This window comes from Emydura macquarii, unplaced genomic scaffold, assembly GCF_026122565.2.
Source record: "Emydura macquarii macquarii isolate MOO-44397 ecotype Brisbane River unplaced genomic scaffold, CSIRO-AGI_Emac_v2 contig_3305, whole genome shotgun sequence".
NCBI classification, from domain to species: Eukaryota; Metazoa; Chordata; order Testudines; family Chelidae; genus Emydura; species Emydura macquarii.
The window spans coordinates 3,404,960-3,422,229 of NW_027133442.1; the positions used below are offsets into that span (position 1 = coordinate 3,404,960).

At 54.5% G+C, this 17,270-nt stretch overlaps 2 protein-coding genes across 4 annotated transcripts in view; both read left to right on the forward strand.

The window, feature by feature from the left end:
- Positions 1-4,001: 4,001 nt before the first annotated feature.
- MRPL2 (mitochondrial ribosomal protein L2) lies at positions 4,002-10,382 on the forward strand. Its single transcript, XM_067532892.1, has 8 exons — positions 4,002-4,042; positions 4,185-4,262; positions 6,847-7,015; positions 7,479-7,620; positions 7,851-7,966; positions 8,565-8,675; positions 9,450-9,523; positions 10,130-10,382. Exons 2-8 carry the CDS (start codon positions 4,194-4,196, stop codon positions 10,340-10,342), a joined length of 894 nt encoding a protein of 297 aa, XP_067388993.1. The 5' UTR covers positions 4,002-4,042; positions 4,185-4,193; the 3' UTR covers positions 10,343-10,382.
- A 3,093-nt stretch (positions 10,383-13,475) lies between these two features.
- The window catches only part of CUL7 (cullin 7), a 29,325-nt gene continuing 25,530 nt past the window's right edge, over positions 13,476-17,270 (forward strand). For all 3 annotated transcript variants that reach the window (XM_067532908.1, XM_067532909.1, XM_067532910.1), the window contains exon 1: positions 13,476-13,489. The gene's annotated coding sequence lies outside the window, so the exon portion shown is untranslated. The remainder of the gene's footprint in view (positions 13,490-17,270) is intronic.

A 17,270-nucleotide genomic window follows, 5' to 3' on the forward strand; every position in this document is an offset into this window, starting at 1 on the left:
GCCTAATCACATACACCCTGAGCCCTAGGAACTGGATAAAGGTAATCTTCTGCAGGTTTGCAGGGCCTCTTACCAGTGAAAAAGCCTTACACAATAATAGCTTTAATTGCTATTTATTAATAGTTACCAAAAGAGAACACACATGCTAAGCATACAGTGCTTACCACTCCCAATAAGGCAGACAAACATTTCCTGGTGGCCAGTCAGGATGAAGTTGTCCCAGGCTCCAGCTTCTGCACAGTGTGATTAGCAGGGTCTTGTAGTCAGGCAGCTCTTGGGCTGTGTCCTGGAGTTAGGTTCCAAAGAACTTCCTTTCGGACCCTAAAGCACAGTTCAATTCACTACCTTGGTGCCTCCTGCTGGCTACCTGGAGAATCAGCTCTCAGCTAGGCAGATGCCCCTCACTGTAGTGTCTCTCCCTCTGTCCTGTCTCCACTGGACCTTCCTTCTCACAACTCAGCCCTCCAGCTGAGTCACATTCCATGTCCCCCACCCTTCCAGGGGATTCTGCAGTCCATTCTAGCCACTTCCTATTGGGGCCACTACAGTCATGCCACCACTGCAATTGCAATGGGAGAAGACCTGAGCCCACCCACTACTCCAGGCCCAGGCCCTGGCCCAGGCGCATGCCTGGGGCAGCCTTTCACTGCATCTCCCCCCAGCTCCTCCATGGAGTTCCCTGGGCCACTGCCCCAGCACCTTCACCACCCTTGCTCCAGGGCATTCTGCTCTGGTGAGTCCTAGCAGCCAGCCTCTGCTCTGACAACCCTGCCTCATGAAGTTCCTAGGAGTCTAAATCACTCCCCTTGCTCTGCTTGCTGCAGCTCCCTTTTATACTGGCCTCCTGGGCCCTGATTGGCTGCCTTTCCTGCCACCATGGTCCCTCTTAACCTTTTCCAGGCCACTGAGGGGCAGGTGCCCTGTCACAGACCCCAGTTTATAGAGTTAAAACTTGGTGGGTCCTACTTAGCTGTACCTTAACCAATCATTTTAAACTAAGCTACTAGACAACAGTATTTTTTAGCAATCCTAGCCCCTTACAAAACAATTCTTTAACCAATTTTATTCCACCACCTTAGCTGATTTAAATCTTGCAAAATTAGTTAGGCAACAGACAGAAACAATTAAAGAATCAGACAGAGACATATAGATAAACAATAGAGAAGTAGGAACCATAAATGCAAACTATTAAGAAGTATAGATTTCACAATCACACCTGTTGATAAGTGATTCCTTGCCAGTCAGAATGGTATCAGTCTAGGGTTGCTATCTTTCTAAATGCTGGTAACTGGATCCCAGAGGCTTTCCTCCACCTCTTCCACCCAAGGCCCTGTCCCCATTCCGAATCTGCCCCCGCCGCCGCTCACTCCTCTCTCCCCCTCCCTCCCAGTCGCTAGCTGGATCATCTCAAGGAGCCTGCCTGCAGGTAGGAGGTGGCCCCGGCTGAGCAGGGGCTGGCGGGTTAATGACCCAATGCTGCCCCACAGTAACTGGACTTTTGGTTCAGGTGCCATTTAGGGCAGTCTGGTCACAAAAACTGGACACCTGGCAACTGACACCCAGACACAAAAGCTAAAAACCAGACTGTCAGGGTAAAACCCTACCCGATCCCCTTCCTCTCTCCTCTGCTCCATCCCTTTCTCTTCCCCTGGCCCAGCCCTGCCCCATCCCCTCTCCCATTCCCCCATCCCCTTATCTTCCCCCAGCCTTATCCTAACTCCTTCCTTCCCCCTGCCCTGCCTCCACATGGGCACTCACAGTTGTACAGAAATAGGACCCAATACATGTAGAAGAGCACAATGATGGGCACCCACTAGGAACCAGGAGGGAGCTGCCAGCCTCTCTTAGGGAGAGGGGCTGAGCAAGGTGAAAACTACACCATGTTGGTGTGGGTTGATGACCTGGTGCCCTCTCTCCTCCCTCCCCCTCACCTGTGGCAACTGGACTCTCAGTGTCCAATCAAAAGTGCTGACCAGACACTGCCAGGTTCCTTTTTCGACTGCACTTTCTGGTAAAAAACCGGACACCTGGCAGTTTTCTTTAAACATCTTAAGATCTGTTTCTTTCTCTGGTGATGGTGGGTACTATTAGAATAGGAGCGCCTCCTTAATAGCCTCATATGACATTGTTTTGGTGCAATTTAGATGGAATGTGAGGATGTGACTCTGCAGTTTAGCTCATGGTTGCTGTCTCTCAATCTGGCTGCTGTTTTTACTGCAGAAAAAGGCCTCAGACCTTACAATGCTGCGAATTCAAAACACTGGAAATGTCCCATGGGAGCATTCTCTTGGAGTTTCTTGTTTAGGACTCATGTGCAGTGTTCTTAATTTAACAAAGCCAACCATACAAACATGATGCTAAAATGGAATTAAGGTTAAGAATATGCATTAGTAATTTAGGATAAAAAGCATTTACAGGGATGTTGTAATTATCCCCAAACCAAACATGTTAAGGTTTGGAAAAGCACAGTTGAGACACCCAAACAACCATAAATTTTTCCTATAGTGACACCAAGAAATGGTGAAAGATGTATGGAAATAGTTGTGTTGTTAAAAAAATTACTGTAATCTAATGTACACTAAGAGTTTGTGATCCCACGTCTATACGCAAAGAAAAACTCACAGCACCCAGTCTCAGACTCCAGCTGTGGTGCTAAAATGAGCAGTGCAGACGTTTGGGCTCTGGCTGGAGCCAGGGCTCCAAGACCCTCCCCTCTCGCCAAGTTTCAGAGCCTGGGCTGGGCCACCCAGCCTTACCATCTACACTGCTAGTTTTAGCCCTGTAGCCGGAGCAGAGCCCTATGAACCTGAGTCATTTGAGCTGAGCTGTAGGTCTGACCACTGCAGGATTTTCTTTGCAATGTAGCCATACTCTAAAATACCTTAATCAAACAGTATGGATTATTAGAGGAGATGGTTGTAAGGCTGTTTGATTGCCTTAATGATGCATTTCCACACCACGTGTGATTGAAGTGTAACCTTAACTCTAATTTTCCTGGATGTTTAAGGCTTGGATTGGAGACAATTACATCACTGTTATGCTTTTTACCCTTAAGTTACTGACGCGTACTCTCACATTGATACCACCCTGCCTCTTAGATTGTTCTTGTTTGGGACTAGAGACAGAATGGATAGTCACCATCCTGTGTGAACACTACTGCACTCTTTTCCCAGTTGGGAGAAAATTGGGGGTCCAGTGGTTAGAGCTGGGAATCAGGACTCAGCTCAGGGAGTAAACAGTTTGAGTGTGTGTTTTGGGGGCAGGTATCATGTCTTCTCTTCATCTCAATGGAGCTACCTTAGAAAAAAGCTGGTGCAATAGACTAGTGATTCAGGCCCTTGAAGGGGATGAGTGTTGCTAAACAATTTGCACTGATATATCTCCTACCTACTTAACTTTGTTTTAAGGCTGGAGATTGAACAATTTTTCTGTTCATTTGCATGCTATCAATATACCGATTCATGCATCAGAGAATCAGGGCCCAAGCATCATTTTTTCAGGCCCTGTACAAACTTGTAACACAGACCCCCTCCCACACACATACCCATGGGGGCTGCAGCCTGGGCCAGGCCTCTGGGCCCCAATAAAGTGTGACCCCTTCCCCCAATGCGGGGGCCCTGCATAGAATTCAAAGGTACATTGCTGGGAGTCAGGACGCCTGGGTTCTGTTTCTAGGAGAAGGGGCGGGGGGAGTGGGCTAGTGGTTAGCACGAGGACTGGAAATCAGGCTGCCTGGCTTCTGCCCAGCCTGGGAGAGGAATGGAGGTGAGGAGGAATTAGGGCATGGGTGCCTGGTTCTGTCCCTGGCTCTGTGAGGGGCGCGGGCTGGAAATCAGGACGCCTTGGTTCTGGGGTTGGGGCGCGGTCCCTGGCTGGCCGCTCTCGGCAGTCCGCTCGGTCCGGGTCCCACTCCTCTCTCTGCGCCTGCGCCGAGCACCGCCAGCCGCTGCCTGGCCTGTGGCGGCAGGACCAGGATCCGCCCCGCGCCCGGCGCGCGCGTGCCCAGAGTCGGGAGGAGTGGGGGGGCGGTGCCGTGCTGAGGGTAAGGCAAGGCCGGGCCTTCCGCTCCCCCCGTGCTGGAGGGGGGGCGCGAGGCGAGGCGTCCTCGTGCTGTGGGGGGAGGGAGCCTGGTCCCCATGACTGCTGGTCGCTGACCCGCCTGTCTCTGCTCTCTCCCCAGCCAGCCAGCCAGCATGGTTGTGTCAAGCCTGACTCGGGCCTTCGGGGCCCTGCTGCTGTCTTCTGCCCCGAGCCTCCCCCAGGTACCTACCGGGCCGGCCTGCAGTGCAGCCCTTCCACGGATCGAGGGAGGGGGAGCATGTCCCATGCAGCCTGTCTGGGGCGGGGGTGGGCGGAGTGGGTAGGGCAGGGGGCCGAGTTTGCCCCAGCGACCCGTTGCATGTTTCTGGGCCTCACCAGGGGCTCCCAGGCTGGGGTCGCTGGCAGATCCCCCTGTTCCTTGTCCCTCTGCCTTGCTGCCCTCTCCTTGGAGTGTGGTGTTTGTGCAGCCGCAGCTTCCACCCTGAGAGGGCCTTGCCCTCCAGAGGAGCCAGTCTGGCTGGAGAGCTGAGGGGACTGGAGATGAGCCCTGTTTCCTGTGCTGAATCTCCAGCCTGGTAACCAGGCAGCTGGGCTGAGTGTGCCCCAGAGCCAGCCAAGGCCCATCTCTTTCCTTCCAGCTCTGGTACTGATTGTGTTGTATTGCAGGTGTATTGCAGTAGAGCCCGGAGCCCCGACTCAGGATTGGGGCCCTGTCGTGCTGAGTACTGCACACGCACAGCCCCTGCCCCCGAGAGCTTGTCACCTGGTTTGAAACAGGTGCAGGAGTGTGTGTAGCAAAGAGGGAGCCCAGGGGAGCACTGGGCGGATCTCCCAGTTCTTGGGCTGCCAGTGTGCACAGTATGACTATTCTGTGATAGGCGTGGGGGAGACTATGAGACTGGGGGAGGTTGGAGTGTGGAGGGCAGGGGAAGGGAAAGGATAGAGACAAGACTCAGGAGTGAGTGGCTTGGCTGGTGGCCATAAAACAAGTGGATGGAAGCTGGTGGCCCTGTGAGCTGGATTGCAGGAAGGGAGGCGTAGCTGGCATTTGCTCCCAAAGGCTGGGGTGCTGATGGGGAGAGGGTACAGCCTTGTTGGTGGCTCTGGTGCTGTGGGAGGTCTGGCTGCTGGGGAAACTGGTTTCCATAGACTTCTTGTAGGGAGCTGCTTCTGCAGCTGGGAGAGGGAGCAAGCAAGTAGCTTTTGGGATTTTGTGTCCCGGAGTGTGGATAATGCGAGGGAAACATTGGGGGGAAAGAGAAGGGGGACCAGCACAGCTCCTCCCAGAGGAGAGGCTTGTCTGTGCGCATGCTGGAGCCCAGCCTGGGGGTTGCCTGCCATTAGGACAGTCTGGAACTGAGCTGTGCGCGCTGTCGGGGAGGCTGTTTCTCCAGTGTAGGGCCTGTGCTAGGTGAGAGGAACACTTGCTAGTGTATTACCCAGGGAGGCTCCGCCAGGGGACTCTGGCACCCGATTGCACTGTGCAGAATCAGCATCCTCTGCCAGGGCTTCCCTGGGCCAGAGTCTGGCCAGCCCCCTGGTACTGGCTGTGCCTGCTCCATGTGAGACTTGGACATCGCTCCTCTCCTCTGGTGGAGCTGGAATCCTAGTTGAGGCCAGTTGCCAATGCCCTCAAACTGGGCGGGGGGAGAGGACAGCAGAGGTGGCCACTGCAAGCTTAGTCTGATCTGCCCTCTCTTGTCTTGAGTGGCTGAGCTGCTCCCAAGCTAGGCCAAAGGCAGGAGCCGTTTGGGGCTGTCGATTTCTCTGTTGCAGCTATGAAGGGGCAGCCCCAAGTCCACAGGCGAGGTTGCAGCAGGCTTTCTGGTTAGAGGAATTTGTTTCAAAGTGCTTTAAAATCTGCATGCCAAGGCAGATTGCCTTGAAAATTGCTGTGGCACATGAGTGGCAGAGATAGTGTCTGATGCATATATGGGGTCATTTGGTCAAGGGGTTCCCAAGATACCCCTCAAATAAGAAGTCCTGAAGCTTGCACATAGCTGAGAACAGACAGGCTCAGCGCATGCCACAGGCATGCAATGCCACAAAGGAACAGGGGACCTGAGACCTTGACCCACACTTCCTTCAAAATCCAGAGGAATTCCATTAAAAAGGAACTTGGTTAGGGTGGAAGGTAGGTCACAGGTGCGCAACACTACCCTGTGCTCCCAAGCCTCTCCCAATGGGAGTCAATTCCCAGAATTCCAAAACTGGCAAATGTGCCTCCTCACATCACCCTTGCTGCAAGAACACAACCGTTGGAAAACAGAGCTAAAGCAACACTTCCCACCTGCATTGTGCCCCTCTGGTCCCTACCCTACGGTGTCCCCTGGGGGGCTGGCAAGATCTTACCACCCCCTCAGTCTTGTTGCCCTGGATGCTGTCTGCCAAGCAGCAGCAAGCCCTTCACAGAGCACAACGAGGGGCTGGTGGGCTGTGTGGACAGAGTGTGAAGCTAGAGCTGTGCAGGGCACAGAGAGGGCAGCAGCTCTGGGTAGAGGTGGGCAAAGTGCTATGATGTGCCCAGTTCTTATTGCCATAGGGGCAGAGTAAAGAGGGGGTGTATGGGCAGCATTTCTGTAACTCCACATTCCCTGGTCTGCCAACATTTATGTTTTGGGCTTGAGGCTCTGTCTCTGGAGGGGCAGGGGGAGCGCTAGGCAGCGCTCGGTATCTGTCACCTTCACCCCACTGTAACAGTGTGAATGAGACTCGCCCTATAGGGTGGTATTTCAATTGTAAGTCTTCTGTCACTCCCAGCCCCAGCTCTCCTGAGTTCCATGCTGTTTGTTTTGGATTTCCCAGATAGTCCAACATCCCAGGCTGGTCTGCCTTGGGGGGCAGCTCCTCCCTGCATGCCATGGATTCAGCACCTCAGCCGCCCTCTGCACCAACAACCCCATGTGGAAATGCAGGATCAAGTACACCACCAGACCCATTGGCATGAAAAAAACGGGCGGCCGCGATCACACAGGTACGTCTATAGTTCAGATTCCCTGCAGCCTGCCAGACTGGAGCAGCAGGGGGAGAATGGACTTCCAGGTTACACCCAGGGTACTCCATTCATCTGGAGGAGTGATAGAGGAAACAGAGAAGTTAATGGCCCAAGGTCCATGCCGTGGGGTCAGGAAGGGTCTGCTCTCCAGGGCTCTGTCTTGTGTGTGGAACTCACTCCTCCTGCCTGCAGCCCAGGACGCACTGTTAGCATCTAGGCTATGCTGGGACAGTGAGCTGCAGGAAGCCTGTTGGGGGGTTAGAATGACCCAGTGTGGCCAGGCACTTCTTTCCATAAACAGAGCAAGTGTGGGTGGACGGAGGAGTCGGCACATCGGACACCTGGGCTGGAATCAGCAGCTCCTGAAGGGGTTGAGGGGTGGATGCTTCCAGGGCCCAGGAGCGGATGGAGCCGGCTCAGGGATGACTCTGGCTGTCTGCAGGTCGTATCACTGTGCATGGGATCGGTGGGGGACACAAGCAGCGCTACCGCATGATTGACTTCCAGCGGCTGCGCTATGAACCTGGGGCGAAGGCAGAACCCTTCCAGGAGAAGGTGATCCAGGTTCGGTATGATCCCTGCAGGTGAGTGGCTGTGGGTCAGCTTTTGACTTGGGGATGTGTCCGGGGCGGGGGGGCCCTGTGGTGGGGAGGCCGGGCATGGCTCTGTGTGCCCTGTGTGGGGTGGGAGGCACTGTGGGCCCCAGGGTAAACAGTGAAGCTTGCTCGCACTGTGGGAGCCAGGTGTGAGGCTGACAGTCTTGCGGCTCTCCACACTCCTGTGCCCTCGTTGAACTCCTCTTTATCTGTGGCAGGTCGGCTGATATTGCCCTGGTGGCTGGCGGCAAGCGGAAACGCTGGATCATCGCGACAGAGAACATGCAGCCTGGCAACCTCCTCAAAAACTCAGGGCACATAGGCAGGATGGCAGGTGAGCCTGGGTGAGGCGCTCAGGCAGACACCTGCTGGGTGAATCCCAGGGCTCAGGGCCTGGCTCCCTTTGGCAGGGGCTGCACTGCTGCCTCTTGCAAGCTTTGGAACATCTGCCATGGGCCCAGCTGCTCAAGTTCACTGGCAGGGCAGCACAACTCCATGGACACCCTCCCCCTGGGATCTACATTGGGACTCAGCTGCTTTGGATACTGTGTCAAGTGGAAGGAGGCCACCCCCCCCATTCACAGCCAACTGTCTGGGACACCAGCCAGGCTTCGCTGATGCAGGGCTACAGAGCGGTTGGGAGGGCACTGACAGAGGGGAAATGTTGGATGATGGTTGAGGGAACTTCAGATGTTCTCATTTTGCTGTGAGAGCCTCTCCTGAGGGTGGGGCAGAACCCCAAAGCCTGAGACATTGCCCTGGAGCCTACACTGCAGGGTCAGAGCTTGTGCTGGCCTCCCTGTGGGGTGGTACCCCGGGGTCTTCCCTAGACCGCTGGGATTGGGAGCTGGAGAAGCCCCACATAGGCCACCTTGGAGTCGCTGTGATCAGCTGACTTGGTGCTAGCATACCGATGGGGCTTTGTCTTTCAGTCTCTGCCAATGAGGGGGATGCATACCCCTTGGGAGCTCTGCCCGTGGGAACCCTGATCAACAACCTGGAAAGCCACCCTGGGAAAGGAGCACAGTACATTCGAGCAGCAGGTGAGACGGACCCTATCCAGGATCACAGTCAGCCCTACTGCAGGTCTGGCTTTGTCCCTCTCTTTGAGGAGAGCATCCTGGATGGGACTGAGTAGGAGCCAGGTAGCTCCAGGCAGGCTGTTTCCTAGGTCCTCTCTCACTCCACCCTGTTGGGGACTGAGCAGCTTTCTCTGGCTCTGGTGCTGGTCTGAGGTGGCCGGCTGGGGGTATGCCCAGCCCCGGGGATGCAGTGACCTGTGGGCGCTGTGGTACCAGGGAACCAATGCTGATTCCAGGCTGGTATCCTGGCCATTTGCCCTCCATCATCTTGGTTCAAGGTCCCTGCTCCGGCAGCTCTGCCCAAGGCTGGGGAGAGTCCTTGGTGTTGCTTTGCTGATTATACAGCTCTCCCTTAGCCTCAGCTGTGGGGACTGACATCCCCCAGCAGTGACTCCTGCTTGGGGAGGGAGCTAATACCTTGTCCCAGTTGCTGAGCAGTGCTCCCAGCAGGGCATTGCCAGAAAGGGGGAGCCTTCCAAAGCTGTCTGCTTGCCACAGTCCCAGACCCTCTGGGTGTGGAACACTCCCTCCTTGTGGTATGTGAAAATCCCAATGGCCTTTGGCCCCCCCTTCAGTGAGAAGGGAAGAGGTGAACGCTCTGTGCATATCGGCTGGAGCCACTTCTCTACAAGGTACTGCAGAGGGCTTTAGCTTGTTTGCTGGTAGGGGAGGTTGCTGGCAGGGGTCTGGTTGCTAAAGGAAGCCATAAACTAGCCTGTCCTCTCCTTGCTGCAGGGACCTGTGGGGTGTTACTGAGGAAGGTGAATGGAACGGCCATCGTACAGCTGCCTTCTAAGAGACACATGCAGGTAGAAGGGGGAGAGTGGGGATGAGGGTAGTGTGTGGAGGCCTCTCTGCCCTGGGCTCTGAGCAATGGCTGCTGACTGAGTCTGCAATAGTAGCAGCAGAGGATGAAATGTGTGGGCTGTGGCTGGGTCTGCTCTGGGTGTACAGGCTCTGCAGCAGCTTAGACCTGTGGAGCATAGACATGGCCCGGGATATGTATCCTCAGTGTGGACAGCCACCGAGCTGAGGCAGGGAGGGCAGCTTTTGCCCAGGGATGAGGCCTGGCTTTCAGTTCTGCTGTAGGTTAGGGGAGAAGCCCCTTTCTTGGCTGGCCCCCAGCCTCTGGTCTTTGTGTCTCAGTAATAATCTCTAGCCTGGCCCGTCCCACGGTGAGGTCCAGCAGTGGGAGAACCTGCTCCAATGCAGTGGAGGGAGACCAGTGCCTGCCATACCTCCCACCAGTCGGAGGGGCTCCATGAGCAGACACGGAGTTGTTGGGCTGTGGTTGGGTGTGCAGGCAGAGTGGCTCGTAGGCAGGAGGGGCCAAGAACTCTCCCCAGGCACCCCTGCCCTGGGTGCTGTCTGCCCTGTGCGTGCTCCTGCTTACGGCCTCTCTCTTCCCCTTGCAGGTGCTGGAGACCTGCATAGCCACCGTGGGGCGAGTTTCCAACATTGACCACAACAAGCGGGTCATTGGGAAAGCTGGCCGGAACCGCTGGCTGGGGAAGCGTCCAAGCAGCGGCTTATGGCACCGCAAGGGCGGCTGGGCGGGACGCAAGATCAGACCACTCCCGCCCATGAAGAGCTATGTCAACTTGCCCACGGCAGCAGTACGTGCTTAACGCCTGGACTTGCCCCTCAATAAAATCTGCCCCTCAGCTATCATTTGTCCTACAGCATCTGTTGTGTGCAAAGCTGCAGGAGTGAACCGTGAACTGCTTATGTGAACCTAGCCTTGATGCTGTGGGCATGTTCAGACCCCCTATGCTGTGGGCATGGAGCTGCCATGGGAGACTCCCAGCTACTGGGCTCATCTGTGCCTAGGGCCATAGGGGGGAAGGGGCTTATGAATTACTGGAGCGTTAAATGGATTTGCCCTGTGTTCTGATCCCTTCAACATCTGCAGGAATCCTAGTCCACACATCTTCCCCTTCTCCCAGAGCACTCTCCACTGGCAGGGAAGTGAGCCTAACCCCCTGTGCCTAGCATGGTAAAAATCCTGTTCTCTGTGGAAGTGGAGGTGGGTAGGAGCCTACTAGCTGGTTCTCTCTCTACTGAAGTTACTGGACCCTTTCCAAGTACCTCGTTTCCTGGTGCTGGAGATGCTGCAGTAGCTTGCATCCCGCTGTAGGTTATGGCTGCTCTGGAGGGGCTGAACTTAGAAATATAACCACTCCCCTGGCCTGTTGCCTGCAGTGACAATAGGGGTGCCAGCCAGTTACCTACTATATGTTCCATAGTGATGATAGGGTGGGGACAGTCTCAGCATTCTCCTGGGTTATGGCTGGATGGTACATACTGCTGGGCTGCCCTTCTGGAGAGGAGATAGCAGCTCTCATTCTCTTTCCCATCGAGAAGCTGCCTTGTGGGACTTGGATTAGAAAGCCATGTGGTGCTGCTTTGTTACAGAGGACTGGCATGGGTCCATGCTCCCCCTGCTGGGCCTTTCTCACAATAAATTTCAGTTGCAGCAGAGATTTGTCACTGGCGTGGCCACCCTCCCGATTTTATAGGGACAGTCCTGATATTTGGGATTTTTTCTTACATAACTGCCTATTACCCCTTGCCCCCGCCCGATTTTTCACATTTGCTATCTGGTGACCCTAGACCCCCTAGGATAAGCAGAGTGAATTGCAAGCCTAAATCCCTGGTCTGGAAGGAAAGACATGGGTCTGTAGCCTGAGAGAGGTGATGGCTAAGAAGCCTGAGACCTGAGTGGGTGCCGTTAAGGAGGCTAAGAAGGGGGTTAAAGGAGCAGATAACCCCAGAACTGTGATACCCAGAATCAAAGGGAAAATATCCATGCAAAAAACATGGTCACCTGCAATGGAGATATCCCAAAATAAAATGTATCTTTTGGGACTAGGAGAGTCGGGCCTCCCTATCTTGAAAACCAGTTCTGGAGCCCAGAGTCAACAATAGGATTTCCTCCTGGAGGCTAAGTCCAGCAACGGTGCTTTGTAAATATAAGAGAGAAGGCTGTATTACTGCTTTAGGGAGCTCAGCAAGTTGCCTCTAATTGAATGAGTGTAGAATGACCAGCCAAGTCACAGCATTATGAAATACCCTCTAAGTAACTAGAGCTGGGTGGTTTTTTTTCCCCCCGGCAAATCGTGCATTTCTGAGGGGCACCAAAACAATTAACGAATTCAGGTTGGCTGAATTTTTTTTTGAAACACTGAAGTGTTTTGTTTTGACATTTTCGAGACAAACCATACCAACATTTTTTAAATGAAATGTCATTTTGAAATGATATTTGAAACCTTTAGTTTGACCTGGACAAAGATTTTTTTTGTTTTAGCAAGAAAAACCAAAACAATTCAGTTTCTGTTAGTAATGGCACTGCCATTCACGTGAAATCAAATGTTGAGTAACTTAAGGACTTCAGCTCCTCCAAGCAGAACTCCAAGGAACTCTTCACAGTAGGCATGTGGAGAATGGCTTTAGCAAGATGGACATGTGGGGAAAATAATGGCAGGCCACTGATGCCACCTTGGGAAGGGATACCAGCAGTATGCTCTGGTTGCTTTGTGTCACTCCAGAGCAGTGCAAAACAGCTGGAAGGTACTGGCAAACTGTCCCTTAATTTGCTACCAAGCAGCCCCAGAACTTTGAGGCTCGGCGATGGTTGTGAACCAAGGACTCTACCAGTGAGAAATGTTGACATGCAGAGTTTCCTGCACATCATGGATTAATTTCTACCATGGGAGTAAAGAATGCAAATTAGCCTGAATGGAAGGATGATGATTGGTTGAGTTACTTCTGAGGTCACAGTGGTCCCTGGCGCAGACAATGGGTTTAGTGTATAAACCATAAAAATGAGACCGCAAGATCTGAAGCTTCTTTGGAGATGGCATTTCAGGCTGCTAGTGTTATTTAAGAGTGAAACCATTACAAGGATGCAATTCCCTCAAAGCAAGTGTTACAGAGAAACTCAAAGATAAGAATGGCCATGGTGCGTCAGACCAATGGTCCATCTAGCCCCAGTATCTTGCCTTCCACCAGGGACCAGTGCCAGGTGCTTCAGAGGGAATGAACAGAACAGGCAATCTTTGAGTGATCCATTCCTGTCGTCCACTCCCAGCTCCTGGCACATAGAGGGGCAAAGATCATGGGGTCGCCTGCTCCTGGAAGCAATGATGAATTAGCTGTGAGCAGAGGGTTGGACTAGATGACCTCCTGAGGTCCCTTCCACCCCTAACCTTCTGTGATTGTAATCCAAACATGCTGAGGTGTGGAAACACAGGGAGATGGGACCCAAGGCCTCCCTGGTTGTTGATGTAAAACAGGGGATCCGAGTGTGGGAACTAGCGCCTGCTTTGGATGCCGGGTTCTAACGCTCCTTAGTGCGGGCAAGGCCGTCCCTGTCACCAGAACTTTGATGGGCAGCTGGTTGCTGAGAGACCAAGTTCCCTGGGTGCAGAGTCCTACAGGGGTGTCCCAGGCTGATGCACCCCCTGCAGGGGTGCAGGAGGTGCGTGGACACCCACTGCTAGCGCAGCTTGCCACTGGAAGGCCACCAGGACCCGGCTGTGATGCACGTCCCCATGCTGCTTGCTCCCCCTGGAGCCTTAATAACTCCACCAGCGGGCGAGGGGAAGATGGGGGGACATGGGGTCACCCACACAGGTCAGGGCCACCCGCGGTACTTGAAGCAGCTCCAGGGGCGGGGCCCCCCTCCAAGGGGGCGGGGCCATGTCGCCAGGCCCTAGTGGGCGGGATACGCATGCGTCAAGGACCCGGAAGCGGCGCGGGAGCGGCCGGAGCAGGTAACGGGCGGAACCATCCCCTGGCAACTGGCCGGCCCCGCCCCTCCCCCAGCGGGCCGGGCCCTGGTGTGGCCCCGAGACCCCACCGCCCCCAGCGCGGGGCCGGCCTTGGCTGGGGCGCGGACCCTGCTGCGCCCGGCCCGGGCCCTGTGGGGACGGCCCCGGCCCCGGCCCCGGCCCGGCCGCGCCGCAGACCAGCCTCCCTTGCGCGAGCGCCCCCCGCAGCCGGCGCGAGCAGCCGCCGCGCGACGTGGCTGGTGCCTGCCGGGGGCGGGGCCCTGGGCACCCGCCGGCCCTGCCAGGCAGCGAGACCCGACCCCCCGGGGCCCGGGCCGTACGGACCGGAGCGGCCCTTAGTCTGCGGGGAGCGCGGCTGGAGGAAGGGCGGCGCCGCGCCGCGCTGCCGGGAGCCCGGGCTCCGCGTCTCGCCTCCTCGCTCTGCACGCGAAGGGCTCCGCTCTGCGCCTGGCCCCAGCTCCAGCCCTGGCACCCGGCTGGGCTGCCTCAGTGCGGGGCCGCCCTGCCCTGCCCTTCCCTGTCCTGCCCCCTCCCAGAGCCTGGCCGCCCAGCCGTTCCGGGGGAATGCGCTGAGCTGTGGTTAGCGTTGTCAGGTCCATCTGCCCAAGCAATTTTTAGTGAGCTTGCCACCCTAGTCGACAGACTCAGGCTAGCCGGCCTCACGCTCTCCAGCTAGGTGTATGGAGGGTGGGCTGAATCTTGGGGCATGGGATGGCAGCTCCAGATAGAGAGATTGGGCTTCGGAGCCTGAGCTCCAACACAAGCTGCAACTACAACGAGCTGTTTATAAGCCTGTTTGTAGAGCACCAGGGTGAGCCCTATTAGCCAGAGTCTGTTGACCCAGGCTGGAATGCTTGCTCCAAAATGCCATGTAGACATATCCATAGTGTTTAAGGCCAGAAGGGACCACCAGATCATCTAGTGTGACCTCCTGGACGTCACAGGCCACCAGCAGCTGCACACTAAATCCAGCAACTGAAATTAGACCAAAGTGTTACAGCCCTCAGGAGACTAAACTATTTTGTGCCAGGCAGCGAACAGGAAGGACCAAGGTGCACCAAAGGCAGGGAAGTGGTTACGTGCCACAGGCCCAGATACAAGCAGGTGAACTGCTCCCCATGCTGCAGAGGAAGGTGAAAAATCCCCAAGGTTCCCGCTAATCTGATTTGGGGGAAGTTTCTAAATTGCTAAAAGATTCAAAAACTAACTGTAAGAATTAGTGTAAGTATTTCAGAGCCAGGAAAACTGCCAAGCAGGCAGTGGGGCCGCTAGGGCTATGTCTACATGGGGATAAAAAGCCCACATCTGGCTCAGGTCAGGTGCCTTGGGTTTGGGCTTTGGGGCTGAAAAATTGCTGTGTAGACGATTGGGCTTGGGCTGGAGGAGGATTCCAGAGCTCAGGCTCCAGCCTGAGCCCAAAAGCTTACACACATGGTGTCCATGTGTCCTATTTTGGTTGGCACAGTCCTCTTTTTAAGCTCTGTCCTGGACAACCTGACTTTTTTGACAAATGTCCTGTTTTGCCAAAAAAGTGAGGTGCGCCACCGCTAGTGGGCTGGAGCAGGAGCAAGCAGCAATGCCAGCCCTGTGTGGTGGAGCCTGAGCAAGCAACGACTCCAGGTGTCTCAGGCCAGCCCCAGATGGGGGAGGAGGATCTTAGGCCGGCCCCAGGTGGGGGACATAGGTGAGCTTCATGCAGTGTCTCGTTTTCCCTTTGGGAAATAGTCACCCTATTTATACAGCAGTTTTTAGCGCCACAGCCCGAGCTCCAGAAGCCCAAGTCAGCTGACCTGGGCTGGCCGTGGCTGTGCTGCAGAGCTTTTATCCCCATGTAGATGTAATGTAGACGACAAAGGTGCTAAAGGAGCTCTCAAGGAAGACAAGGCCGTTGCAGAGAAGCTAAATTATTTCTATGCATTGGTCTTCATTGCAGAGGAGTTGAGGGAAGATACCCCATCAGAGCTATTCTTTTGTGTGGCAAATCTGAAATACTGTGCCACATTGATGTGTCAATAAAAGTTTTCGAACAAATTGATAAATGAAACAGGAATACGTCACCAGGACTAGATGGGATTCACCTAAGAGTTCTGCAGGAACTCCGATGTGAACTTGTAGAACTAGGAGCTGTAGTATGTAACCTGTTGCTGAAACAAGTGTCTGTACCACATGACTCAAAGGTAGATAATGTCATGCCGATTTTTAAAAAGGGCTCCAGAGGTGATACTGGCTATTACAGGCTGGGGATCCTAAGTTCAGTACCAAGAAAATTGGTAGAAAGAAACCATAGTAAAGAACAGAATTATGAGATGCATCAGATAAATAAGACTTGTTGTGAGAGAGTCAACCCAGCTTTTGTAAAGGAAAGTCAGACCTCCCATTCTGTTGGAATTCTTTGAAGGTCTCAACAAGCATGTGGATAAGGGTGATCCAGTCGATGTAGTGTTCTTGGATTTTCAGAAAGCTTTTGAGAAGGTGTCACGGATCCACAGGATCAGTGCTGTGGTCCCAGCTTTGGAATCCCCTCTAGGGGGAACCCTGTCAGTGTGCCAGACTCCTAGGGGTCTCACTCTTCCTCCAGGGTAAGCTATGGAGCTTCACCGGCTCCTTAGGCTGGACCTAAGGAAGTCCAACTAGTTACTAGCTGTCAATGTCCTTGCGATTGGATTTGCCATTGGCCTGGTCTACACTACACAGTTAGGTCAACATAAGGCAGCTTATGGTGACCTGATTATGTCAGTGTACGCTACAGCCTTGTCCTGCCGATGTAAGTGACCTGCTACACAGACATCATAACTCCACCTTCATGAGAGGCATAGGATTTATGTCGATGTAGTTAGGGTAACGCAGTGTCTGTGTAGACACTGTGTGCTGTTGACAAGAAAGCTGGGCAGCTAGAGCCCACTCGCCCACCCTGCTCCCAGCGGGACTGCTTCCTAGAGGCTTCCCCGTTCCTTGCTCAGGATGGTGAGAAGCCTACCTGGGGAAAAGGGGGAGCAGCTTGGCTTCCTCCACAATGCCTCTCTTCAGTCGGTGGAAGCACTTCTGATGAGGACGTGCACTATTAGCAGAAGGAGGGCAGTGTGGACATCAGCCACCACAGTAATGACTGTGGTCGGTGGCTGTAAGTCGACCTAACATCGGTCGATTTAGGGCTGTAGCATAGACATGCCCATTGTCTTCTCAGATGCTCTACTGGTATGGGGATTAAGGCCCAGACAGCTGGTTGACACCCACATTTCTATCTCCTAGTGTGCCCTGAAAGCAAACAGTCCTTTTCCCCCACTGGGTAACAATGCAGCATATGGGGAAACTGAGGGTGACGTGATCGTGCTTTCCTGTATGGGGGTGAGGTTTCAGCCGAGGTGACACGTGGGCCAGGGTACACCTGGTAATGCAGAGGTGGAGACTTGCCTAAGGTCACACAGCTGGTCGGTGGCAGGACTGAGACACAACTTGGGTCTCCTGAGTCTCAGGCCAGTGCCCTGTCCATTTGACTGTGTTGCTTCCTGTGGGATGGACTGGCTGGGTCTCTTCCATCTGCCGGGATGGCTTTGCCAAGGCTCTTGCTCTGTTTGGCTCCCCCACTAACTCAGGGCTGGGCCCCAGGCTCATAGGGAGCTTTAGGTTTGCATGTCGAGCTCTCGCTCACCTTCCTCGGAGGGCCAGGTCTCCTGACTAGGGTGTTGCCTACAGAGCTCTGGCCTGGGGTGCAGAACGCCAGGAGGCCTGATGCACAGAGCTCTCTATTTCTAGCCCCCTCCCC

What these genes read in the sequence shown, in the direction of transcription:
- MRPL2 (XM_067532892.1), top strand. Translation starts at nt 4,194, where the DNA reads ATGGTTGTGTCAAGCCTGACTCGGGCCTTCGGGGCCCTGCTGCTGTCT. An exon ending in GCACATAGGCAGGATGGCAG is followed by an intron (nt 7,967 to 8,564) that starts GTGAGCCTGGGT and finishes TTTGTCTTTCAG; the next exon opens with TCTCTGCCAATGAGGGGGAT. An exon ending in CTTCTAAGAGACACATGCAG is followed by an intron (nt 9,524 to 10,129) that starts GTAGAAGGGGGA and finishes TTCCCCTTGCAG; the next exon opens with GTGCTGGAGACCTGCATAGC.